The 25790-nt window shown below is 46.2% G+C and overlaps 2 protein-coding genes across 2 annotated transcripts; both read left to right on the top strand.

Moving 5' to 3' along the window:
* The first annotated feature begins 394 nt into the window (after positions 1 to 394).
* Positions 395 to 1570, top strand: LOC118661794 (C-X-C chemokine receptor type 2-like). Its single transcript, XM_036320204.1, is given in 1 exon segment — positions 395 to 1570. A coding segment is annotated over 1 exon segment (876 nt). The 5' UTR covers positions 395 to 682; the 3' UTR covers positions 1559 to 1570.
* A 12001-nt stretch (positions 1571 to 13571) lies between these two features.
* LOC118662166 (putative E3 ubiquitin-protein ligase UBR7) lies at positions 13572 to 14949 on the top strand. Its single transcript, XM_036320783.1, is given in 2 exon segments — positions 13572 to 14168; positions 14170 to 14949. Coding segments are annotated over 2 exon segments (1347 nt in total). The 5' UTR covers positions 13572 to 13586; the 3' UTR covers positions 14935 to 14949.
* Positions 14950 to 25790: the final 10841 nt, after the last annotated feature.

The following is a 25790-nucleotide window of genomic DNA, read 5'->3' as shown; positions in this document are numbered from 1 at the left end:
AAAACTCAGATAACTTTATTTATTTTTAGAGAGAATGGAAAGGAGAGGGAGAGAGTGAAATATGGATATAAGAGCAAAGCTTCAATCAGCTGCTTCCTGCACACCCTCCACTGGGGATCGAGCCCGCAACCCAGGCATGTGCCCTTGACCAGAATGGAACCTGGGACCCTTCAGTCTGCAGGCCAATGCTCTATCCACAGCAGGGGTCCTCAAACTTTTTAAACAGGGGGCCAGTTCACTGTCCCTCAGACCGTTGGAGGGCCGGACTATAGTTTAAAAAAAACTGTGAACAAATTCCTATTCACACTGCACATATCTTATTTTGAAGTAAAAAACCAAAACGGGAACAAATACAATATTTGTATTTGCATGTGGCCCGCGGGCCGTAGTTTGAGGACCCCTGATCCACAGAGCCAAACCAGCTAGTGCTGTTCTCACATTCTTGATGAGAGTGACTTGAATCTGAGTTATAAGTCACAATTCTTTCCTAATTTTTCAATTAGATCAAATCTAGGCTTCCTTCATGTAATATGAATGGGATTACTTTGAAAACGTTACCCGCACACCATCCACAGAAAAATATGATAGCCTCTTCTCATGGACACAGACACTCAGCAGGTATGCTGTGGTTGTCATCTATGCCCTGGTCTTTCTTCTGAGCCTGCTGGGAAACTCCCTGGTGATGCTGGTCATTTTATACAGCTGGGCCAGCTGCTCTGTCACTAATGTATACCTCCTGAAACTGGCCATGGCCCACTTGCTCTTCGCCATGACCTTGCCTATCTGGGCTGCCGCTAAGGCAAAGGGCTGAATCTTTGGCACACCCCTGTGCAAGGTGGTCTCACTCCTGAAGGAAGTTAACTTCTACAGTGGAATTCTACTACTGGCCTGCATTAGCGTGGACTGCTACCTAGCTGTTGTTCATGCTGCACGCACTCTGACTCAGAAGCGGTACTGGGTCAAGTTCATATGCTTAGGCAGGTGGGCTCTATCTCTGATCCTGTCACTGCCCGTCTTCGTTTTCCGTAAGGCCTATCAACCATCTTTATCCAGCCCAGTCTGCTATGAAGACCTGAGTGACAGTTCAACTAAATGGCACAAGGTGATGCGGGCCCTGCCCCAGACCATTGGCTTCCTCCTGCCGCTGCTGGTCATGCTGTTCTGCTATGGGCTCACCCTGCGCACACTGTTTCAGGCCCACATGGGGCAGAAGCACCGGGCCATGCGGGTCATCTTTGCTGTCGTGCTAGTCTTCCTGCTCTGCTGGCTGCCCTACAACCTGGTCCTGTCGTCAGACACCCTTCTGAGGATGAGGATGATCAAGGATAGCTGTGGTCGCCGAAACGACATTGGTCGGGCCCTGGATGCCACCGAGATTCTGGGCTTCCTCCACAGCTGCCTCAGTCCCCTCATCTACGCCTTCATTGGTCAGAAGTTTCGCCATGGACTCCTCAAGATCATGGCCATCCATGGCCTGATCAGCAAGGAGTTCTTGGCCAAGGAGAGCAGGCCTTCCTTTGTTGGCTCTTCTTCAGGGAACACTTCTACTACCCTCTAAGACCCCTGCTGCTGTTGTAGTTGGGGATGGAGTAAGGTTCAGGAATGGGATTTAGATCAAGGTTGGGATTAGGGTCAGGGTTGAGGTTAGAGTCAAAGGCGGGAGCCAGGCATGGTGTGGCAACTTGGGATAAGGTGGAGGGTCAGAGTATAGGGAGAGACTCAGAAATAGGGAAAGGCTGGCAATAATGTGAGTGAGATTTAGGGAGGTTCAAGATGGCATTGGGAGAGATATGGAAGGAGGGTTAGGAATGGGATGAATGTGGGGGTTGGTGAGTCTCAGGGAGAAGTGTCAGAAATAGAGTGAATGGCTAGAGTGGGTTAGTGACTACAACAGTAGCCACTGCAATTTAGTCCAGTTAGTGGCTGGAACAGAAAGCCATCAACATCTCTAGACTATTGTCTAAGATGCTCTTCCAGGACCAGGATTGAGGTGCTTCTGCCTGCCTTAGCTTAAGATTCTCCAAATAGGATGGTGAGGAAGGAGTTAGGGGCTCAATCCCTAAGAGCTGGATTTGACGAAGGAGAGATGATAGAAGAATGCAGAAAGAATCCAGGAAGGAAGGCTGGGAACTGGCCCTGGGAACCTCCCTTTCTTCTCCTTCCATCCCTGAATCCTCTTCCCACCTTCCCTACTGTATCCCCCAATGCTCAACTTCCTCCATCCCAAAGACAACTTCATCAGGGGCTTCAGTAAGTTAATATCGGGCCTGGGGAAATACAAATACACATTTGAAAAGATGCTTGGCCTCATTAGTAATTGAGAAGAGGGAATCAAATAGCAATAAGGAGAGGGGTGGTGTCAGAATTGTCTTCAAACAACTACACCATTGTTCAGTTAGATTTGTTAATGCAATGTGTAATTCTCTGGGTATAGCTCAAGACATAAAAGGTTTTGATTTTGAATCTGTAAAAATGCCAGGATATTGGTACTGAAATAACATAGCATATCCTATATAATAAAAGGCTAATATGCAAATAGACCGAACAGCGGAACAACCCAACAACTGGTCACTATAACGTGTGCTGACCACCAGGGGGCGTGTGCAGAACATAGCAGGCATAGGCTGTAGTGGGATGGTGGAGCAGGTGAGCAGGGGCGCCAGTCGCTGTCATCGGCGCGAGCCTCTGGTAGTCACTGAAAATTCTTTGCTCCTGCATGCCACGGTCCCACCTGGTGCTCACACCTGCTGCTGGCACTGGCCCTGCTTGCACCCTCTGCTGGTGCTGGAGCCACCACTTACACCCACTGCCAGTGCCCAGCGCCAGCCCCAATCGCTTGGTGCCATCAGTGGTGCGAGCGGTGGCTGCTGGCCCTGATCGCCCCTCAGGGCTTCTCCACCTCCCCCTGCTCCTGAGGGGTGATTGGGACTGGAAGCCTCTGCTCGCACCTGCTGACTGCGCTGGCCCCTCTTGCACCCGCTGCTGGCTCCAGCCCCAATTGCTCCGTGCCTTCAGTGGGTGTGAGCTGGGCTGGCACCATCAGCATGTGGGAAGGGCAGTGGTGGGAGTGGGGCTGTCAGCAGACAGGAGACGGGGGGTGGGGGTTTGTGTGTGGGGAGGGCTGTGGTGGGAGGGGCCAGGTGGGGGCACAGAGGATGGGCCGAGACCCGCCCCTGTGCCTACTCAGCCTTGTGCCCACAGTTCCTTTCAAGGTGCACGAATTCGTGCACTGGGCCCCCAGTTAAAATATAAAAGACTGGTATTTCGATCACTAGATAGGATAAGGATTAGATACCTAGTGAAGGTCAGGCAGAGAGTTCACCTCAGGGAGGAGCTCAATGTTCAGGATGGTGCTGAGATCAGGGATGGGGTGCATCTTAGGAGAGGAGTCAGGGGGAGGGGTCAGAGATGGCAGAGAGTTAGGGACAGTGTATAAATGTGGATGTGAACAAAACTAACTCCATCTCTGTATCCCGGATTTCTTTCATCTCTAAGTTTTCATGTTGTGATCTCTAACCAATGTTATTGCCATTAGCAAGCATGATTATCTGTGTTCCTTAAACTTACACAATGTAACCTTAAATATTTTTGTTAGTAAGAGTGGGAATGGCACAACAACTGAGATAAATATAAATGTCAAAATGGTGATAGTATTTGTGATGAACAATCATCTATCATAAGACCACGAGGAGGTATGACTCTTAGCATGCACTGCATTCTTTGTCCTTTTGTCTTGTCAATCATTAGTACCTGAGTTACACTATAAAACAAGTACTGTAACAGGAGCCTGTTAGTGGAGAATAATCTATGCAGATTGCTGGGTTGTTGTCCCTCTGACCCTACATCACTTAAGTAAATGACCCTATAATCAATTGTGTTATATTCTGTGAAGTTGCCTGCATCATTTTTCAGTCTTAAGATACCTTCTTGATCCCTGACTGGTGTAGTTCAGTTGGCTGGGCATCCTCCCATGCACCAGAGGGTTGCTGGTTCAACTCCTGTTTGGGGCTCATGCTTGGGTTGCAGGCTCAGTCCTGGTTGCGGGGTGGAAGGGGGTGTGGGAGGAAGCTGATCGATTTTTCACTCTCACATGGATGTTTCTCTCTCTATCCCTCTCCCTTCCTCACTCTCTAAAAATCAATAAAAAAAAAATATTTAAAAAAGAGTACCTTCTCATTACAGTGGCCATTACACCACCTACCCCACCATCAAACAGATAAGATTGGGGTTAAGGACAGGGGAATATCAGATGATAGGGTTTGTTGGGGATAGGGGTTGGGATGTGAATGGATGTTTTGCACAATGCTTGCTAATTTTGAAAAACTGAAAATTGGCTTTGAAGACTTGGTTAAAATGTTCCAGCCCCAGACCTAGTTGGTTTGGCTCAGTGGATAGAATGACGGCTTGCAGACTGAAGGGTTCGGAGTTTGATTCTGGTCAAGAGAAATGCCTGGGTTGTGAGCTCGATCCCCAGTAGGGGGGCATGCAGGAGGCAGCTGATCAATGATTCTTATCATTGACTAGAGGCCTGGTGCATGAAATTTGTGCACGGGGTGGTGGGATGCGAGGTCCCTCAGCCTGGCCTTCACCCTCTCCAATCCAGGACCCCTCAGGGGATGTCCAGCTGCCGGTTTAGGCCCGATACCGGGGATCAGGCCTAAACCGGCAGTTGGACATCCCTCTCACAGTCCAGGACCACTGGCTCCTAACTGCTCACTTGCCTGCCTGCCTGGTCGCCCCTAACCACTCTCCCCTGCCAGCCTGGTCGCCCCTAACTGCTCTCCCCTGCCGGCCTGGTCGCCCCTAACCGCCTCTGCCTTGGCCGCCGCCACAGTGGCTTTGTCTGGAAGGACGTCCGGAAGATGTCTGGTCTAATTAGCATATTACCCTTTTATTAGTAAAGATTTTTTTTCTCTCTCTCCCCCCTCCCTTTCTTTCTGAAATCAATAAAAATATATTACAATTTTTTTCCAACCTCTAAGTAATTTTGTTGAAATATACTGCTTTTCTGTATACTAGATTCCCTTCTGACTAACCACAGCCCCCTCACCATCCCTTGCCCCCCTATCTGAGGACCATTCTTACTAGTTCCAGCAAAAATAATGATAATCTGGATTTTATTCCTCTCTTCGTAATAGTCCTGTTGCAATCTGGACAGATTACTGTTTTGGCTTGCTCCTTTTTTTCTAAATTGCTTTAACTACATCTCCAGATAATTTAAAATTGCTTGTCAATTTCTACAAAATGTCCTACTGGGATTTTGTTTGGGGTTATGTTGATTCTATAGATCAATTGGATAAAATTGATATCTCAACAATATTGAGTCTCCCTATTCATGAGCATAGTATCTTTCTTCAATTATTTAGATACTAGAGTCCCAGTGCACGATATTTGTGCATGGGGGTGGGAGGTCCCTCAGCCCGGCCTGTGCACTCTTGCAGTCCAGGACCCCAAGGGGTCCTTAGTGCTGCTGCAGAGGCAGGAGAGGCTCCCACCATTGCCGCTACACTCGCCAGCCATGAGCCCGGTTTCTGGCTGAACAGCGCTCCCCCTGTGGTAGCGCACTGACCACCAGGGGGCAGCTCCTGCATTGAACATTTGCCCCCTGGTGGTCAGCATGTGTCATAGCGACTAGTCGTTCTGCAGTTTGGTCGACTTGCATATTAGGGTTTTGTTATATAAGATTTTCTAGGAGAAAAACTAAGATGGCGGCATAGGTAAACACCGGGAAATTGTCGCCTCCCACAACAATTGAAAATTACCGCAAAGGACTGAGCAAACATCATCCAGATCAACAGAAAGGCTGGCTGAGTGTAAATTCTACAACTAGAAGGAAAGAAAAGCACGCTGAGAGCCAGAGGCGCTGCGGAGGTGAAGTGCAGAGGTACGGCGGCTCGCGCGCGCGAGGAAAGGGGGTGGCACCTGAGGACGCGGCTGTCTTTTTGAATCACAAACTCCCGACTGCTCTGAACTCCGGTTCCGGGAAGTCTCTGGGGACCCAGGTCTCATACGGGGAGAAGCTGGTCTGTCCGGCAGTGGACGAACTTGAAGGCGGCTTTCCCTCAGAGGTGCTTGCAGCAATTAGCGGGTCACTGAGACCCGCGACTCCGGGCGGAGAATCAGCCATAGCCCCCTGATCCGCCCTCTGACTCCCTGAGACCCCGCCCCACCCAGGCTGCGGCAGAGGCTTTTGCATGTGAATGTACCTAACTGCAGCCGAGCCAGGCAGACCCGGAACTTCCAAGAGAAGGCCCAAGGCCCCGCAGCGGCTTGCATTGCTTCACAGCTGAGCCTCTTCGTGGCTCCTGCTGTGTGGCCTCAGGCAGAGGCTGAATTAGCACCTCCTTAGATCCAGGAGCCACTGTACCCAGTGGTCAGAGGGGGACCATCCAGACTGCAACTCCTCAGATCCATAAGGGACACACTCAGGGAGCAGACTCAGTGAGCACCAAAGCCCCACTGAAGCAAGTCTTGCCCCAGAAGGGTGTCTTCAGCACAGAAGTTCTCCCACTTTAGACACAGCTGATTCTCACAGCCAATTGGCCTGGAGGTCAATTCCTCCCAGTGATTCTACAACAACCAAGGCACCAAGAGTGCACCAAGAGTGTCCACCCCAGGTAATTGGGGAGGCTGAGCTACTGGGCCCTACAGGACACCTGGCGCGCAGGGCCACTCTATCAACACAGGGAAGCTGCCAAAATGCGGAGACAAAGAAACAGGTCACAAATGGCAGAAATGGAGGAAAGCAAACGATTGGATATAGAGTTCAAGGCCACGTTTATAAGGTTTTTCAAGAATTTTATGGAAACCGCCGATAAATTTAATGAATCCCTCAATAAGTATAGTGAGACCATGGAGGACATGAAAAAGGACCAACTAGAAATTAAGCATACACTGACTGAAATAAAGAATAATTTACAGAGATCCAGCAGCAGACAAGAGGATCCCAAGAATCAAGTCAAAGATTTGAAATACAAAGAAACAAAAAATACCCAACCGAAAAAGAAAAAAGAAAAGAGATTCCAAAAATATGAAGATAGTGTAAGGAACCTCTGGGACAACTTCAAGCGTACCAACATCAGAATTATAGGGGTACCAGAAGGAGAGAGAGGGCAAGATATTGAAAACCTTTTTGAAGAAATAATGACAGAAAACTTCCCCTACCTGGTGAAAGAAATGGACTTACAAGTCCAGGAAGCGCAGAGAACCCCAAACAAAAGGAATCCAAAGAGGACCACACCAAGACACATCATAATTAAAATGCCAAGAGCAAAAGATAAAGAGAGAATCTTAAAAGCAGCAAGAGAAAGACAGTCAGTTACCTACAAGGGAGTACCCATACGACTGTCAGCTGATTTCTCAACAGAAACCATGCAGGCCAGAAGAGAGTGGCAAGAAATATTCAAAGTGATGAATAGCAAGAACCTGCAACCAAGATTACTTTATCCAGCAAAGCTATCATTCAGAATAGAAGGTCAGATAAAGAGCTTCACGGATAAGAAAAAGCTAAAGGAGTTCATCACCACCAAACCAGCATTATATGAAATGCTGAAAGGTATTCTTTAAGAAGAGGAAGAAGAAAAAGGAACTCTTACCATTTGCCACAGCATGGATGGAACTGGAGAGCGGATAAATACCACATGATCTCACTCATTTGTGGAATATAATGAACAACATAAGCTGATGAACAAGGACTGATCCAGAGACGGAGAGGCATTGATTGGACTGTCGGGACTTGGAGGGAAGGTAGGGGAGGGTGGGGGTAAGGGGGAAAGATCAACCAAAGGACTTATATGCAAGCATATAGGCCTAATCAATGGACATGGACAACGGGGGGGAGAGGGCATGAGCGGGGGGGGGGGGGGTAGAGGGTAACGTGGGGACAAGGACACATATGTAATATCTTAATCAATAAAAAATATATTAAAAAAAAAAGATTTTCTAATTTATCTATTTTCTAATTTTAGAGTTTTGAGTACATAGCTTTTGGATCTGTTTTGTTAAATTTATTCCTAAGTATTTATTTTATGGTTATTTGGATGCTGTTATAAATGGTATTTTAGAAAATATTATTTTTTTGTGTGATCTTTTTCTCCAGTTTTTTTCTTACTGGTATATAGACATATAATTGAGTTGTATATATATTCTGGGACCTTAATAAATTCAGTTATTAGTTCTAGTAGTTTTATTTTTAGAGATTCTTTTGGATTTTATATTTAAAACAATCATGACATCTGAGAACAAAGCAGTTTATTTCTTCCTTTTCTTTATGCCTCATTTCTTTTTCTTGCCTTATTTCACTGGCTAGGATCTCTACTACCATGCTGAACAGAAGTTGTGAGAGTGGGCATTCTTACCCTATTCTGATTTTTAGGGATAAAGCATTTAACCTTTCTCTATAAAGATGATGTAAGCCAAGCATGTTAAACTTGCAGCCCACGGGCCACATGCCTCATTTATTTGGCCCGTGTTAGCCTTTGAGTTTGACATACTTGATGTAAGCTAAAGATTTTTCATAGAGCTGCTTTTTTTTTAAATCTTTATTGTTCAGATTATTACAGTTTTTCCTCTTTTTCCCCCCATAGCTCCTCTCCACCCAGTTCCCACCCCACCCTCTGCCCTTTACCGCCCCCCCCCCGCCCTCCCCCCCGCCCCCAATGTCCTCATCCATCGTGTGTGTACGATTTTTGTCAGTCTCATAGAGCTGCTTTATCAGGTCCAGGAAGTTCCTTTTATGAATGGGTGTTAAATCTTCCCCGTTATTTAAAGGTATGGGCTCTGGAGCCGAACTGCTGCTTACAGGCTTTATGACAAAGGGCAGATTACTCAACCTTCCTTTACCACTTTGTAAAATGTGGATAATAATAATAATGTTCTGCTAATTCCTATGAGGATTTAATTAAATGAGTACACACATATACACACACAGACATAAAAGAAGCCTAGATACAATAGGTACTATATAAATGTTAGCGAGCATTCTTTTAGTTTAGCCCCTTATTTTGCTGTATTACTGGATTTGTTGAGGGAAGTATATATAGGAGATAACATTTTAGAGAACTTAAATTTCCAAAAAGCCTTCATTCTACTCTCATACTGCATTGGTATTTGGCTGAGTTCTGAATTCTAGGTTGGAATTTATTTTCCTTCAGAATTTTGGAGGCTCTTCTTAGTTTCTTCTATTTTTTACAGTTGCTGGATTTCTGATGTGTTACTAATTCTTGATCTATTGTAAATGGCTGAATTTCCTCTTAGAAGCTTTTAGGATATTCTCTTTATCTTTCTAGTCTTATAATGCATATTAATGTGTCTTAGTGGTTTTTTTCTTTTCTCATTCATTTTGCTGGGCACCTGGTGAATCCTTTTAATTTGGAAACTCAGGTTCTCTGAAATTTTCTTGTATTATTTACTACTTTTCCACCCTTCGTTTTCACTATTCATTTTTTCTCTAGGATTTCTTTTATCTGGGTGTTGAGTCCCCAAATTGATTCTCTAATATTCTTATCACTTCCTGCCTATTTTTCAATACCTTCATCTTTCTACTTTCCATGAAGTTACCCTTAATTTTACTGGAATTTAAAATTTCTGCTGTCCAATTTTAAATTTCTAATGGGCTTTTTTTTTCTGTTCCTTAATGTTTCTTTTCATAGCACCTTTTTCTTGCCTCATGGATTTGATCTGGTAGCATTTCCTCTGATCTTTCTGAAGATATGATGTTGTTGTTGTTGTTTTTTTAAGATTTTTTCCAGCTTTTTTCATTGTCTCAGTGTCTTTTCTTCTGGTCTGATAACTCAGTTACCACTTTACATCTACTTTTTGACTTCCATTAAAACATCACTTTTTATTTTCTCTTCTATTTCTTTGTTTTTGTATATTGTGGATGATGCCTTAAAATAACACATTGTAATTTTCAGAGGAATCCAAGGCAAAAACATTCTTCCAATCCTCTTTTTTTTTGATACAAAATTCCCCTAGATTTAAAGACATACTTATTTTAAAGTTACATTCAGATTACTCTATTATTTTTGGTTCTTAAAGTGTGAATTGTTCCATTTGTTATGTCAGCTGACTATTGATTGTAGTGGTTGTTAGTGCTCTGTAAAAATTGATTGTGAACTCATCTATTGGAAAGTTTTGTTTTCATGGGAGCCTTGCATATGTCCTGGATTATGAAGGGGCGGTGTCCTGATGGTCTCGCTGGGCCCTATTGAGTCACAAGGTTCAGAGCATTTTTTGTTTTAGTTGTTATTTATTGGTCCTAGGTTTCCATATCATTCTAAAGGGCAGATTTGGGTCCTCACCATTTGCTACTTGGGCTTGGAATTTTGAACAGATGCTAAAGTGGCCTTCTTTCTCCTCTTTCCTCTATGGTCTAGGACACTTTGGGGTCATGTCTCAAAGGTTAAAGGTGTTTTTCTACCCCCCAATCAAGGGTGGGCCAGCTCTTTCCTGTTTCCTGACTTTTTGCAGGAAATCTAATTCCAGTTCTCTGCTGTGCAAGGGATCTGTGAACCCATTTCCATTCTAGACCAGCTCTAGTGTCTTTCTGAGTTTCTGGGGCTTCAACAACTACTCCCTGATAAGTCAATACATTTTTTTTCTTTTAAAAAATATTTATTATTGTTTCTTTTAATTGGTCAACTTGTTTTTATCTTATCTCTCTTTTTTTTTTTTTAAATATTTTATTGATTTTGTACAGAGAGGAAGGGAGAGGGATAGAGAGTTAGAAACATCAATGAGAGAGAAACATCGATCAGCTGCCTCTTGCACACTCCCTACTGGATATGTGCCCGCAACCAAGGTACATGCCCTTGACCGGAATTGAACCTGGGACCCTTGAGTCCACAGGTCGACGCTCTATCCATTGAGCCAAACCGGTTAAGGCTCGCTCTTTCTTTCTTTCTTTCTTTCTTTTTTTTATATATTTTTTATTGATTAAGATATTACATATGTGTCCTTGTCCCCACGTTACCCTCTACCCCCCCCCCCCCCCCCCCCCCCCGCTCATGCCCTCTCCCCCCCGTTGTCCATGTCCATTGATTAGGCCTATATGCTTGCATATAAGTCCTTTGGTTGATCTTTCCCCCTTACCCCCACCCTCCCCTACCTTCCCTCCAAGTCCCGACAGTCCAATCAATGCCTCTCCGTCTCTGGATCAGTCCTTGTTCATCAGCTTATGTTGTTCATTATATTCCACAAATGAGTGAGATCATGTGGTATTTATCCGCTCTCCAGTTCCATCCATGCTGTGGCAAATGGTAAGAGTTCCTTTTTCTTCTTCCTCTTCTTAAAGAATACCTTTCAGCATTTCATATAATGCTGGTTTGGTGGTGATGAACTCCTTTAGCTTTTTCTTATCCGTGAAGCTCTTTATCTGACCTTCTATTCTGAATGATAGCTTTGCTGGATAAAGTAATCTTGGTTGCAGGTTCTTGCTATTCATCACTTTGAATATTTCTTGCCACTCTCTTCTGGCCTGCATGGTTTCTGTTGAGAAATCAGCTGACAGTCGTATGGGTACTCCCTTGTAGGTAACTGACTGTCTTTCTCTTGCTGCTTTTAAGATTCTCTCTTTATCTTTTGCTCTTGGCATTTTAATTATGATGTGTCTTGGTGTGGTCCTCTTTGGATTCCTTTTGTTTGGGGTTCTCTGCGCTTCCTGGACTTGTAAGTCCATTTCTTTCACCAGGTAGGGGAAGTTTTCTGTCATTATTTCTTCAAAAAGGTTTTCAATATCTTGCCCTCTCTCTCCTTCTGGTACCCCTATAATTCTGATGTTGGTACGCTTGAAGTTGTCCCAGAGGTTCCTTACACTATCTTCATATTTTTGGAATCTCTTTTCTTTTTTCTTTTTCGGTTGGGTATTTTTTGTTTCTTTGTATTTCAAATCTTTGACTTGATTCTTGGGATCCTCTTGTCTGCTGCTGGATCTCTGTAAATTATTCTTTATTTCAGTCAGTGTATGCTTAATTTCTAGTTGGTCCTTTTTCATGTCCTCCATGGTCTCACTATACTTATTGAGGGATTCATTAAATTTATTGGCGGTTTCCATAAAATTCTTGAAAAACCTTATAAACATGGCCTTGAACTCTATATCCAATCGTTTGCTTTCCTCCATTTCTGCCATTTGTGACCTGTTTCTTTGTCTCCGCATTTTGGCAGCTTCCCTGTGTTGATAGAGTGGCCCTGCGCGCCAGGTGTCCTGTAGGGCCCAGTAGCTCAGCCTCCCCAATTACCTGGGGTGGACACTCTTGATGCACTCTTGGTGCCTTGGTTGTTGTAGAATCACTGGGAGGAATTGACCTCCAGGCCAATTGGCTGTGAGAATCAGCTGTGTCTAAAGTGGGAGAACTTCTGTGCTGAAGACACCCTTCTGGGGCAAGACTTGCTTCAGTGGGGCTTTGGTGCTCACTGAGTCTGCTCCCTGAGTGTGTCCCTTATGGATCTGAGGAGTTGCAGTCTGGATGGTCCCCCTCTGACCACTGGGTACAGTGGCTCCTGGATCTAAGGAGGTGCTAATTCAGCCTCTGCCTGAGGCCACACAGCAGGAGCCACGAAGAGGCTCAGCTGTGAAGCAATGCAAGCCGCTGCGGGGCCTTGGGCCTTCTCTTGGAAGTTCCGGGTCTGCCTGGCTCGGCTGCAGTTAGGTACATTCACATGCAAAAGCCTCTGCCGCAGCCTGGGTGGGGCGGGGTCTCAGGGAGTCAGAGGGCGGATCAGGGGGCTATGGCTGATTCTCCGCCCGGAGTCGCGGGTCTCAGTGACCCGCTAATTGCTGCAAGCACCTCTGAGGGAAAGCCGCCTTCAAGTTCGCCCACTGCCGGACAGACCAGCTTCTCCCCGTATGAGACCTGGGTCCCCAGAGACTTCCCGGAACCGGAGTTCAGAGCAGTCGGGAGTTTGTGATTCAAAAAGACAGCCGCGTCCTCAGGTGCCACCCCCTTTCCTCGCGCGCGCGAGCCGCCGTACCTCTGCACTTCACCTCTGCAGCGCCTCTGGCTCTCAGCGTGCTTTTCTTTCCTTCTAGTTGTAGAATTTACACTCAGCCAGCCTTTCTGTTGATCTGGATGATGTTTGCTCAGTCCTTTGCGGTAATTTTCAATTGTTGTGGGAGGCGACAATTTCCCGGTGTTTACCTATGCCGCCATCTTAGTTTCTCTCTCTTTCTTTCTTTCTTTCTTTCTTTCTTTCTTTCTTTCTTTCTTTCTTTCTTTCTTTCTTTCTTTCTTTCTTATCTAAAATGTTACATGTCTCCTTTCCTCCCATCCCCCATTTGACCTCCCCACCACAAGCCACTCCCACCCCGGGGCAAGCCCCCACTGCCCCAGTGTCTGTGTCCATTGGTTATGCTAATATGCACGCATACAAGTCCTTTGGTTTCTCTCTAAACAGCCCTCCCCAGACATTTATCTCTGGATCTGTTCTTGTTCATCAAATTATGTTGATCATTACTGGAAGGTGGGAGTCCTGCCATGGCCTTTTAGATCCTACCATAGAAGTCAGGCCTTGGCTCCTCCAACCACACCTCCCGCGGCCGCTTTTCCCGCCTCCCCCAGCGCAGAGCTGCGGCGGGGTGACAGTTGAGGATGGCCGGAGCGGAGGGTCCCTCCAGGCGGCAGTCGGAGCTGGAGCCCGTGGTATGGCTGGTCGATGTCCTGGAGGAGGACGAGGAGTTGGAGAAGGAGGCATGCGCCGTCCTGGGTGGCAGTGACTCCGAGAAGTGCTCCTACTCGCAGGGCTCCATAAAGAGACAAGCACTATATGCCTGTGGTACCTGCACCCCCAAGGGAGAAGAACCAGCAGGAATTTGCCTAGCTTGCAGTTATGAGTGTCATGGAAGTCATAAACTATTTGAGCTATATACAAAAAGAAATTTTCATTGTGATTGTGGAAACAGCAAGTTTAAAAATTTGGAATGCAAATTATTTCCTGACAAAGCAAAGATAAATTCTGGCAATAAGTATAATGACAACTTTTTTGGATTGTATTGCATTTGTAAGAGACCTTATCCTGATCCTGATGATGAGATTCCAGATGAGATGATCCAGTGCGTAGTCTGTGAAGACTGGTTCCATGGAAGGCATCTTGGTGCCATGACCCCCGAGAGTGGGGATTTCCAGGAGATGGTGTGCCAGGCCTGTATGAAGCGCTGCTCTTTCTTGTGTGTAGGCTTACACTGCACAATTGGCAGTAACAAAAGTATCTGCTGAGGATGATGGGTTGGTGCTGAATGTCGATGGAATAGGTGATGAGGAAGTTACCAAACCTGAAAATGGAGATCATCATGATAGTCCCCTCAAAGAGGATGTTCTAGAACATGCAAACGATGCTGTCAAGGCAGTTAAAGCAGAGCAGACTGATGAACCATGTGCCAGCTCTAGTTCTGAGTCTGATCTCCAGACAGTGTTTAAGAATCAACATCTCAATACAGAATCACAGACTGGCTGCAAACTTCAGGAGCTTAAAGCCAAGCATTTTATAAAGAAAGACACTGCCACCTTTTGGCCCCTGAACTGGCGTAGCAAGTTATGTACCTGCAAAGACTGTATGAAAATGTATGGCGATCTAGATGTCCTGTTCCTGACAGATGAATATGACACAGTTCTGGCTTATGAAAACAGGGGCAAGGTTGACCAGGTGGCTGGCAGGACAGATCCTTTAATGGACACCCTTAGCAGCATGAACAGAGTCCAGCAAGTGGAACTCATTTGTGAATATAATGACTTGAAGACTGAACTTAAAGACTATCTGAAGAGATTTGCTGATGAAGGCACGGTTGTAAAGAGAGAGGACGTCCAACAGTTCTTTGAAGAGTTTCAGTCCAAAAAGAGAAGAAGGGTGGATGGGATGAAGTATTATTGCAGCGAGACTGGAGTACGGCACCTTCTCAGCCAGGCGCCTTGTCAGCCAGGTGCCGGAAATGCCACTTACTGATCCACGAATAAAAGAGGCATATTTCACATTTGTTCCTCTTCCATCCTCTCTTTGAAGAGGCCTCCTCTGACCTTGAGCTTCCTTCACTCTCCTTAACTGCAGTAGCCACAGTATTTATGCTGATTTCACAACCAGCATTCTTTCTGACTCAGTTAAAAGCAACTCATTCCACAGAGTTCAGCCCCCACCACACCCCCAGTCTATCCAGGGTTATTTGCTTATAAGTTTTAAGAAGTTTGATTTGGTTTTGAGAGAGTAAACTAGTTTCTTTTCTAATTTTTTTGGTCTTTAACTCTCAAATGTGTTTACTCTGCCACAGAGCTGTTGTCTTCCAGGACCTGCTTTGGGGGCATCTTCCTGCAGCTAGAACCTCTCTAGGTCCCCCTCACCCCTGTGATCATGGTGCCTTGGGTCAGAGCTTCCTCAAGCCTGGTCTGCTCCTTCTCCCACATCCCTGTTTTCTGAGGTTGGGTCACGGCTTACAAGGGATCTCACAACTTGTTTCCTCTGGGCTCAACCTCTGGAGTGGCCAGGTTGATGGTTTTGTGGCCTGTTATAGGCAGGGAGATTGGCTGATGGCAGGATTGAGGAAGCCAACCTTTGATAGGAATTTTACTAATACATTTAAAGTGAAAATGTCATTCACAATTCTGCTGGCACTAGCATGTTAGAATTTCAGAACTGTGGTGCGCACAGGGCATCCTGGAGAAAACATGCCATACAGTAGTCCCTTTCCTGCTGCCTAGAAACCAGGCCGGGCGCTACCCTGTGACATCTCGGTGGTTTACAAAGTCCTCTGGATTTCTTTATATTATCAGGGGTATTCGTAAGCATATATTAAAAACAAACCTATTTTGATATTGTTCTGTTATGAAAATGTTATTAGAGCCCTAATAAATTATTTCCCCCTTAACTTGTGCTGAAGGAAACGATACTGGCTTAAGCTTACTTGTGAGCAGGGCAGAGAGAGCCCTTTTGTGGGAGAGGCAGACTCCCTAGGTTGCGTGAATGATGAGCTTTATGTATTAATGTGTTTATGTATTAATTTAAGTGTTAATGCCCACAACTGGTTCCCTAATGATTAAGATCTTTTGAAGAACCTCAAGGAATGCTGTATAAAAGCCCGTATTGGAAGGGAGGTCCTTTCAGTTGGTTTGAAATCTCTTTAAAGCCCTTCAGTCTATGGGGAAAACACCCTTTGATAAATGGAGTTGCTCCCCCTGGAGCAGGGCTGGGCAATGTCTGGCCCGGGTCATATAAGGCCCATGGAAATCATTGGGTCTGGCCCTGCCAAGGCATTAGGGGTAAGCTAATTAAATGTTTGACTGACTACACCAGGCTAATTTTTAAGTTGATAATTTTGTATGGCCTGTGAATAATGTTATAAATACCCAAATGGCCCTTGGCAGAAAAAAGGTTCCCCACCCCTGCTCTGGAGGAACCAAGTCTGTCCTGACAATAGATGACAAACTTTGAGTTATGTGACTACAAGCATTTGAGGCTTTGGGGCCACAAGTGTTTATTAATATCCCTTTGTGTGTTCAGCAGCCATGTAGACGAGTGCCCACTGATCCCTGGATGCGGTGAATGAGAACTACAGAAAGTCAAGGCCTCAAAGAAATGATCCATCCCATGTTTCTCTGCATCATACCCAATTACAGATCCTCATGAAGAGTGGTGTGGAGCTGGAGGTCTTATGGCCACAGGAGATGCTGTGTGCCCGGGGCTGGCCTTATAGAAAAGGGTGAAAGGCTAGGTTGGAAAGCTCAGAGTGTCCTTGAGTTTGTTTACAACCCCAGCTAGGGAACTCTTCCAAGTCAGGATTTCTGCGCCCCCTCTGCACGGTTGCACAAGTAGTGGACCATTGTGGCCTGCAAGTTTATATCTTCTCAAATGTGTAACTACCAGAATGTTCCTCCTTCTGACAGGTCAAGACCAGGTCTGAGGTGACGCATTACGTTGCAACACAGTACAAATCCCCCAGTGCTGAAGGGCTTGTGAGCCCTTTACGACAAAGGGCAGATAGTACCTATGTCTGAAAGGTACTGTTCCTCCTTTTACACTAACCAGAACACCTCCTTTTGTACCTGTTGTTCATAGCTAGTTTTCTTGACTGCATTGGACCGTCTCTTCTCGGGGAGAAGGATTTTGGCCAACATGTGGCAGTTAATGCATGTTTTATGCAAAAGACTATGATATTGTTGCTTTGAAGGAATTCCGGCATTGTATGTCCATTTTTGTAGAATTGTTACTGGATTTATAACTATATATCAAACTCCAATCAGGTTTCTGTAAGATTAAATGAAACCAATTCAAAAAACAAAAACAAAAACAAAACAAAGTCAGGCCTTGGAGGGAGTTCCGAGTCCCACTGTGGAAATAGGGGTCCTGCCATGAAGGTCTGGGCCCCGAATTAAGGTCTGATCCTGGGATGGAGGTCTGTGCCTCAGGATCAGGGCCTGGATTCTGGGATAAAAGTGTAGGCCCCAACATGGAGGTCTGGGCCACGGGATAGATGTCCCGGGCCCAGGTTTGAGGTCAGGGCCCCGGATGTAGGTGAAGTCCCCTGATGGAGGTCTGAGTTCCGCCATGGAAATAGGGATCCTGCTATGAAGGTCAGGGCCCCAAAGTAAGGTCTGATCCTGGGATTGGTTTCTGGTGTCCGGGATGGGGGTCTGTGTACTGGGATGGAGGTCAGAGCCCCATGACAGGGATCCAGGCCCCAGGATTGAGGTCAGGGAACCAGATGGAGATCAAGGTCCCGGATGTAGGTCAAGGCCCTGGATGGAGGTCTGAGTCCTGCCATGAAAATAGGGGTCCTCCCATGAAGGTCTGGTCCTGGGATTGTTGTCTGGCCCCAGAATGGGAGTCAGGGCTCTGTGATAGAGATTTGAGCCCCAGGATTGAGGTCAGGGTCCCGAATGTGGTCAAGGTCCCGGATGGAGGTCCTAATCCCGCCATGGAAATAGGGTTCCTGCCATGAAGTTCTCGGCCCCGAATTAAGGTCTGATCCTGGGATGGAGGTCTGGGCCCCAGGATCGGGGCCTGGATCCCGGGTAGGGGTGTAGGCCCCAACATGGAGGTCTGGGCCACGGGATAGATGTCCCGGGCCCAGGTTTGAGGTCAGGGCCCCGGATGTAGGTGAAGTCCCCAGATGGAGGTCTGAGTCCCGCCATGGAAATAGGGGTCTTTCCATGAATATCTGGGCCCTGAAGTAAGGTCTGATTCTGGAATTGTTGTCTGGCCCTGGGATGGGGGTCTGTGCCCCGGCATAGAGGTCTGGGCCCCATGATAGAGATCCAGGCCCCAGGATTGAGGTCAGGGAACCGGATGGAGGTCAAGGCCCCAGATGGACATCAGGGCCCCAATGGAGGTCAGAGTCCCACCATGGAAAAGGGTCCTGCCATGAAATTCTGGGCCCCGAATTAAGGTTTGATCCTGGGATGGAGGTTAGGGCCCCAGGATCGGGGTCTGGATCCTGGGTATGGGTGTAGGCCCCAGCATGGAGGTCTGGGCCCCGTGATAGATTTTCAAGCCCCAGGGTTGAGGTTTGGCCCCGGATGTTGGTCAAGGCCCCGGATCGAGGTCCGAGTCCTGCCATGGAAATAGTGGTTCTACCAGGAAGGTCTGGCCCCGAAATAAGGTCTGATCATGGGGTGGAGGTCTGGGCTCCGGCATGGTGGTCTGGGCCCCAGGATGGTCATTTGGGCCCTGGGATACAGGTCCGTGCCCTGGGATTGACATTGGGGTCCTGGGATGGGTGTGTGCGTCCCGGATGTAGGTCTGGATTCAGAATGGTGTCTGGAACCCGATGTACCAGGTATATCCCATATGTGAGTGAGATCATGTGATATTTATATTTCTCTGAGTGGCTTATTTCGCTTAGCATAATGCTCTCCATTTCCATCTATGCTGTTGCAAATGGTAAAAGGTCCTACATTTTTTATCGTGGGATAGCATTCCGTTGTGGAGATGTACCACAGTTTTTTAACCCAACCATCTGCTGATGGGCACTTACGTTGTTTCCAAATCTTAGCTATTGTAAAATGTGCTCCTATGAACATAGGGGTACATATATTCTTTCTGATTAGCGTTTCTGGTTTCTTGGGATATAGTCCTTGAAGTGGGATTACTGGGTCAAATTTGAGTGCCATTGTTAACTTTTTGAGGAAACTCCACACTGTTTTCCACAGTGGTTGCACCAGTCTGCATTCCACCAGCAGTGCACGAGGGTTCCTTTTTCTCCACATTCTCGCCAGCACTTGTTTGTTGATTTGTTGATGATAGCCATTCTGGCAGGTGTGAGATGGTATCTCATTGTTGTTTTGATTTGCATCTCTCAGATGATTAGTGTAAGTCAATACATTTCTAAGTTTACTTTTCGTTTCTGGCCCTTAGAAATCTCGCTCTCTCTTTCTCTTTCTTTGCTTTTTGTGTCAGATATTTAAATATTAAAAATATAGGTTATCTAGCATTTCTGTGTGGAGTGTGTGTATGTGTGTGTGTGTGTGTGTGTTGTTGCTTCCCATGCTTCCTGAGTCCACCATCATGACATGATGTCAGTAAAAATTCAAATAGCACATAAAATCAAAACAATTTCCCTTCCTGTTCTTTATATTTCCTTTTCTTAAAGATAAGCACTGTTAAAACTTTCTGCCAGTGAGTTTTATTTATTTATTTTTTAAAAAATATTTTTATTGATTTTCAAAGAGAAAGGGAAAGGGAGGGAAAGAGAGATAGGCACATCAGTGATGAGAGAGAATCATTGATTGGCTGCCTTCTGCACGCCCCTTACTAGGGATCAAGCCCGCAAACCCAGGCATGTGAGCTTGATCGGAATTGAACCCAGGACTCTTCAGTCTGCAGGCCAACACTTTATCCACTGAGCCAAATCAGCTAGGGCTGCCAGTGAATTTTAAATGTCAGTCTGGAAGGCACATTGACCAGATTTCTAGTTAACTCACAGTGTGTATGTCTATGTGTATGTCTAGCATACACATCTGTGCATATACGTGTGTGTTGGAAGTGAGTGACCTCACGTTATCTCAGAATTAGCACCCCTGTATTCTTTTAAATTAAATTTACAGGGGCAAAAACATTCTACACGTTTTAGTGTACAATTCTATAATACATCATTTATATATTGCACAGTGTGCTCACCACCCAAAGTCTAGTCTTCCTGTGTCACCATCTATTTGACTCCCTTTACTCTCTTCATTTCCTGCAAGCCCATTTCCCTCTGGTAACCTTTATACTTTTAGAATCTCCTTGTTTTAACCAGGTCCACATCAGTGGGTTGGGAGAAGCAAGATAAAGAAGGTGAGTGGGAAGGTGCTTCTGAAGAAATCCAGTCACTTCCGACATGGGAAGAAATCATATTGCCCAACAGAAACCTATGAGGCCACATCCGTACCTCTCTTGGTTCCTAAATTGTAAACAACAGTGCTGTCTTCCTGAAAAAGCTGGCTTTGCTCCAACTTTGAAAATAAGTGTTACGGATGGAGGGGAACTAAGCAAGTAAGGCCTAAGGGCCATGCAGTGCCCCGCTGCTCACTCTGCCAGCATTCTTGTACACTCCATTAGCTGGGATCCTGATGATACTTAGTGGGTATTGTGTCCTGTCCACATTCCCCAAGGCATTGTAGAAAACACTAGAGGCCTGGTGCATGAAATTCATGCACGGGTAGGGTCCCTAAGCCTGGCTGGCGATCAGGGATGATCTGTGGGGTGACCAGTGGGACAATCGGGGGGGGGCCCGCTGGCACCTGCCTTGGGTGGCCTGGCACTGCCCACTTGCTGGCCCTGCCAACTGGTGGGGCGATTGGGGTGGGGGGGCAGTGCCGGCCCGCTCGCCAGCTGGCCCCACCCCTGATTGTCCTGCCGCTGCCAGTAGTCTCCCTTTGCGGGGCAAAGCCCCCTGATCGCCCTGCTGCTGCCGGTTGCCTCCCTCTGTGGGGCAACTGGCGGGGCAATTGGTGGGGGGGGGGTGGGGGGAGCCCTCTGGCACCTGCCTTGGCTGGCCTGGGGGGCCTGCGGGCTGGGGGCAACTCCTGCGTTAAGCGTCTGCTCCCTGGTGGTCAGTGCATGTCACAGTGACCAGTTGTTCCACCGATTGTTCCGCTGTTTGGCCAATTTGCATATTAGGCTTTTATTATGTAGGATATATTAATAAGAATCAAATAACTAGTTAACTGATTATGTATCAAATGCCTGCTATGTATCCAACTTGTGCTAGTCCCTTAAAACAAGAACAGGTATTATAGAAACAAAATTTAGGAGACAAAGGAAATTTGTGAATGGTTGATATGTGAGGAGTTCATGAAATTTCCTGTAGCATCAGGGTGACTGGTACAAAGAGATCTATCTGGGGGTCCTAGTGCACCACAAGCTGAATCTGAAGATTTGGAAAAATGATTCTAATTAAGTAAAAGAGAAAGAAAAGAAAGACTTAGTAGCTATGTGACCTTAAATATTCACTTCAACTTTTTGAACCTCAGTTTCCTCTTCCATAAAATGAAGTTTCATTAGGTAAGCTCCAGTTCTAAAAAGAGAAGCTCTAAATCCAAGAATCTACTGAGATGTACAGAGAGGGCTATGGCTCTGTATGAATTTAATATGAAATTCTATTTTTGCTCAGATCATGATTATTAGTAATTAGGTGCTCCAAAGAAGGCCACTTCTTAGTGTGTGCCTTCCAGATGGCTACTGACTGCATCTAACATGAGGAGTTCCTGAGAGGTATCTCAAAGATGAATAAGCTCTAGAGATCTGCTTAACAATATAGTACCTGTAATTAAGAACACGGCATTGTGCACTTAGAAATTTGTGAAGAGGGTAGATCTCATGTTAAGTGTTCTTATGACAAAAAGCAAAACCCAAAAACCCCACAAAAACACAAGGGGCACAAGGAAATGTTTGGAGGTGATAGATACAGTTATTATATTGATTACTGTGATGGTATCATGGGTGCATTCATATGTCCAAACTCATCAAATTTGATACATTAAACACCTGCAGTTACATCTCAATAAATCTGTTAAAAATGTAAAATAAACACACAAACAAAACCTCTGTATGATTTTATGGCTTCTTGGCATTAAAATCTCTTGCATGAAGCTGTCCTCATGCCAATGTTCACCACTAAACCAGCTCCAAATGTGTACCTGCTTCGTGTGATGTATGGGAATGCACGAATAAATGAAGGAGTAGAAATTTTTTTGTTAATCCTCACCTGAGGATATTTTTCCCATTGATTTTTAGAGAGAGTGGAAGGGAGAGACAGAGAGAAACATCGATGTGAGAGAGACACATCGATTGGTTGCCTCCTGCAGGCACCCTGACCAGGGCCAGGGAACCTGCAACCAAGGTATATGCCCTTGACCGGAATCAAACCAGGGACTCTTCAGTCCACAGGCCAACACTCTATCCACTGAGCCAAACCAGCTAGGGCTGAAAGGAGTAACTTTAAGACTGTCCTCTGAGTTATTGTTTTTGTGCTTTCTTTCCCTCTGAATCTTTATCTACAGGTACTGGAAGGAAATGATCATGGGCACAATCTTACGGGTCCTGCCGTCAGTCCTATGGGTCAGTCCCCAGTGACTTGAGAGGAGGTTTCCTGGTATAGTGAAGAGGGCAATGGATGTGGAAACCTGGAGACCAGGGGCCAGTGCTGCTGTCACTTGTAGTTCAAGACTTTTTGGCAAGTGTTCACCTGCTCTGGGCCTCAAGTTGCTCACCTGTCAGTTTAGAAGTAGATCTTTTAAGCTCTCTTCTACCCAGAATAGTATAGATTTAGGAAAAGTAGTTCAGGGATACCACTCAGAGGTGGCAGGCTGAACACTGTATAGCCCAAGGGCGTGCCATTTGCACAGAGCAAGATATGACTAACACACATTATCTGTGTATGCCCTAAGCTGAATTAGCAGAATCTTTCCTTAAACATAGTGTTTCTGTGCAACCTTGAACCTGATCCCCAGGAGCTGCCATGACATGGAGACCCCTGAGCCCTTCAGAAGTTCCCTAGAAGTCCTCCTCATGCATTTTTGGCGACTGAGTTGGACCCTTGAGCAAGGTGTTGTTAGGCAGTGGACAGCAGAGGCATCCAAAGTGCCATAGTTGGCTGTGTAGTCTTAGTGTGTTAAACCCCTTAGCATAATGCTGAACGTCCTGGAAAGTCCTCTAGAAATACTAGTTGGTATTATTACTGTAGTGGAATCGAGAAAAAGCATGGGCTATCCAGCGGTCGCCAGCCTTTCGGACCTCACAGACCGCTAGTGGTCCATGGACCACTGGTTGGCGACCGCTGGATACTACCTCATGGGAATCAGGAGTTTGACCTAACCTCTGGGTCCGGCTTGGCACGGAGCCAGTTTTGATAAGAATCGGAGCCTGTTGTTTATGGCTAGGGGAACATGTCTGACACCAGACTTTGCAAGGCTCTGTTGGGAAATCCGTGGTGTGTCTGTCTTCTCCGGGAAGGTGCCTTTTGCCTGTCTGTGAAGCTGCTGGGGGAGGGGCCTTGAGTTGAGGCAGTGATCTCAGGTCCTTCCCACATCCCCTTCCCACCCCCCACTTCTTCTTTTTGAAAAATTTTATTGTTGTGTTTTTTTGTTACGAGTGAGTGGAAGGGAGAAAGGGAGAGAGAAGAGAGAGAGAGGAGAGAGAAAAAGAGGGGGGGAGAGAGAGACAGAGAGAGGGAGAGAGAGAGAGAGAGAGAGAGAGAGAGAGAGAGAGAGAGAGAGAGACATTGATGTGAGAGAGAAACATCATCAAACCCACAGTCTGGGTATGTGCTCTGACTGGGAATCTAATCTGCCAGCTTTTGTTGTGTGGGATGACGCTTCAACCAACTGAGCCACCATGGCCAAGGCTAGTTTTGCCTTTGAACTTTGGGTTGGGCTTGGTTGTCCCTTTAACTGTCCGGCCTGCTAGTCAGGAATAGGATGACCCCATCTGAGCCTGCTCCACATCTGTGCCCCTAACCTTATCTGGCCCTTTTGTCAAATGATTGAGACCCTAGCAACCTCAGCACTGGGCCCAGAGGATTTTTTAAAAAAATATATATTTTTATTGATTTCAGAGAGGAAAGGAGAGGGAGAGAGAGATAGAAACATCAATGATGAGAGAGAATCATTGATTGTCTGTCTCCTGCACACCCCCTACTGGGGATTGAGCCTACAACCTGGGCATGTGCCCTGACTGGGAATCAAACCATGACCTCTTGGTTCATAAGTTGATGCTTAATGCTCAACCACTGAACCACTCCAGCCAGGCCACAGGAGTCTTGGCACTGAAGAAATTGGCTGTGCCTACCTGTGTGAGTGGAATGCTCTACGAAGTTCATGTAGTATATATTTTCCCATATGTTTGTCAGGTGCCTGAAATGTCACCATTAGAAAAGCAAAATATCTAAACAATGAACTGAACTAGGAATTTTTATTCCAGCTCTGCTACTATCCAGCCAGGAGATTTTGGTCAGGTTGCTTTGCTCGGGCCCCAGTTTCCTCATTTATATATTGAAAGGGGTGACCCAGGGGAGCTCTAGGTCTCTCTGGCTCTGCTATTGCATGTGATGTTGTTCTCCACGTGGCTCTACATGAAATGAGTTTGATATGACATGCAAACTGGAGTACTTCTTCATGTTGCCCGAGAGACTGGAGGGTGTTGCTATTTCATGAACAAAGGGAGCACATCCTGCAGATTCTGGGGAAGGGATTTTGATGGAGGAAGACGTCATAAACTCAGGGGACAGAGAAGAAAGACAGATGATCTTAGTTTAAGTAGAGAAACATGTTTCTGGAAGCAAGACTGAGCAGGCAGCTCTAGGCAGGATGGTGCTGGGCCCTGACACAGGGACTCAGGCCTGGAAACATGGGGGGTGGGGTAGGGGTGTGTGGAGAAATCAATGACTCAAAGGCAGGCCCTGGGTTTGTCCTGTCCTAGAACTGGCTTGGTTGGTAGATATTTGTGCCAAGACTCTGTGTGTGTGTGTGTGTGTGTGTGTGTGTGTGTGAGAGAGAGAGAGAGAGAGAGAGAGAGAGAGAGAGAGAGAGAGAGAGGGATTGAAAGAGAAAAATATGGAAAGAGAGAAACAGGGAGGCAGACAGAGAAAGAGGAATATTAACAGAGCTCACATAAGTGCAACACTGTCTCTGCCTCATTGTTTCTGAGCTTATTTTATCTTTTTATTGGCCATGGGGAGCCAGGTTTCCTCTAGCCCTTGTTGGAGGAGGAAAGAGCAGAGTCCCAGAACCAGAGTGAAACTCGGTTTGGCCTCCTCCCACTGACAGTCATCTCAGGTAGCTGTCTGGTCGGTCTACCTTGCCCAGTCAGAACACCACTGGTCCCTCCAGCAACCAAGGTGTTTGGTAAATACTCATTACCCTGCCTTCCCTCCCGTTGAGTCAGAACTGTTCTGAAGGCTTGGCCAGAGCAGCACAGCTACACTTGATCCTGAGCTTAGCACAGTGCCTTGAGTAGCATGAGCTTGGAACAAGGGATTATTGTTGCTGAATTAATCCTGTTTGCTGAATGCAAAAGGAAAAGCACTTTGATGATGCACTAGCTGGTTTGACTCACTGGATAGAGCCTTGGCCTGCGGACTAAAGGGCCCCAGATTTGATTCTGGTCAAGGGCACGTGCCCAGATTGCAGCTCCATCCCCAGTGGGGGTTGTGCAGGAGGCAGCCAATCAATGATTCTCTCATCATTGATGTTTCTATCTCTCTTTCCCTCTCTGAAATCAATATATATATAAAAGTTACCTGCCCGCCGTGTGCTCCAGTTCAGAATTTTGCTCTGCTTTCCCCATAGGCCTCTTTTCATAGCCATGGCTGCTATCCCCTTGCTAGTTGTTAC

Source organism: Myotis myotis, unplaced genomic scaffold, assembly GCF_014108235.1.
Source record: "Myotis myotis isolate mMyoMyo1 unplaced genomic scaffold, mMyoMyo1.p scaffold_m19_p_8, whole genome shotgun sequence".
Classification (NCBI taxonomy): Eukaryota; Metazoa; Chordata; class Mammalia; order Chiroptera; family Vespertilionidae; genus Myotis; species Myotis myotis.
The sequence above is the reverse complement of the archived record's forward strand: the minus strand, read 5'-3'. Positions and strand labels throughout refer to the sequence as shown.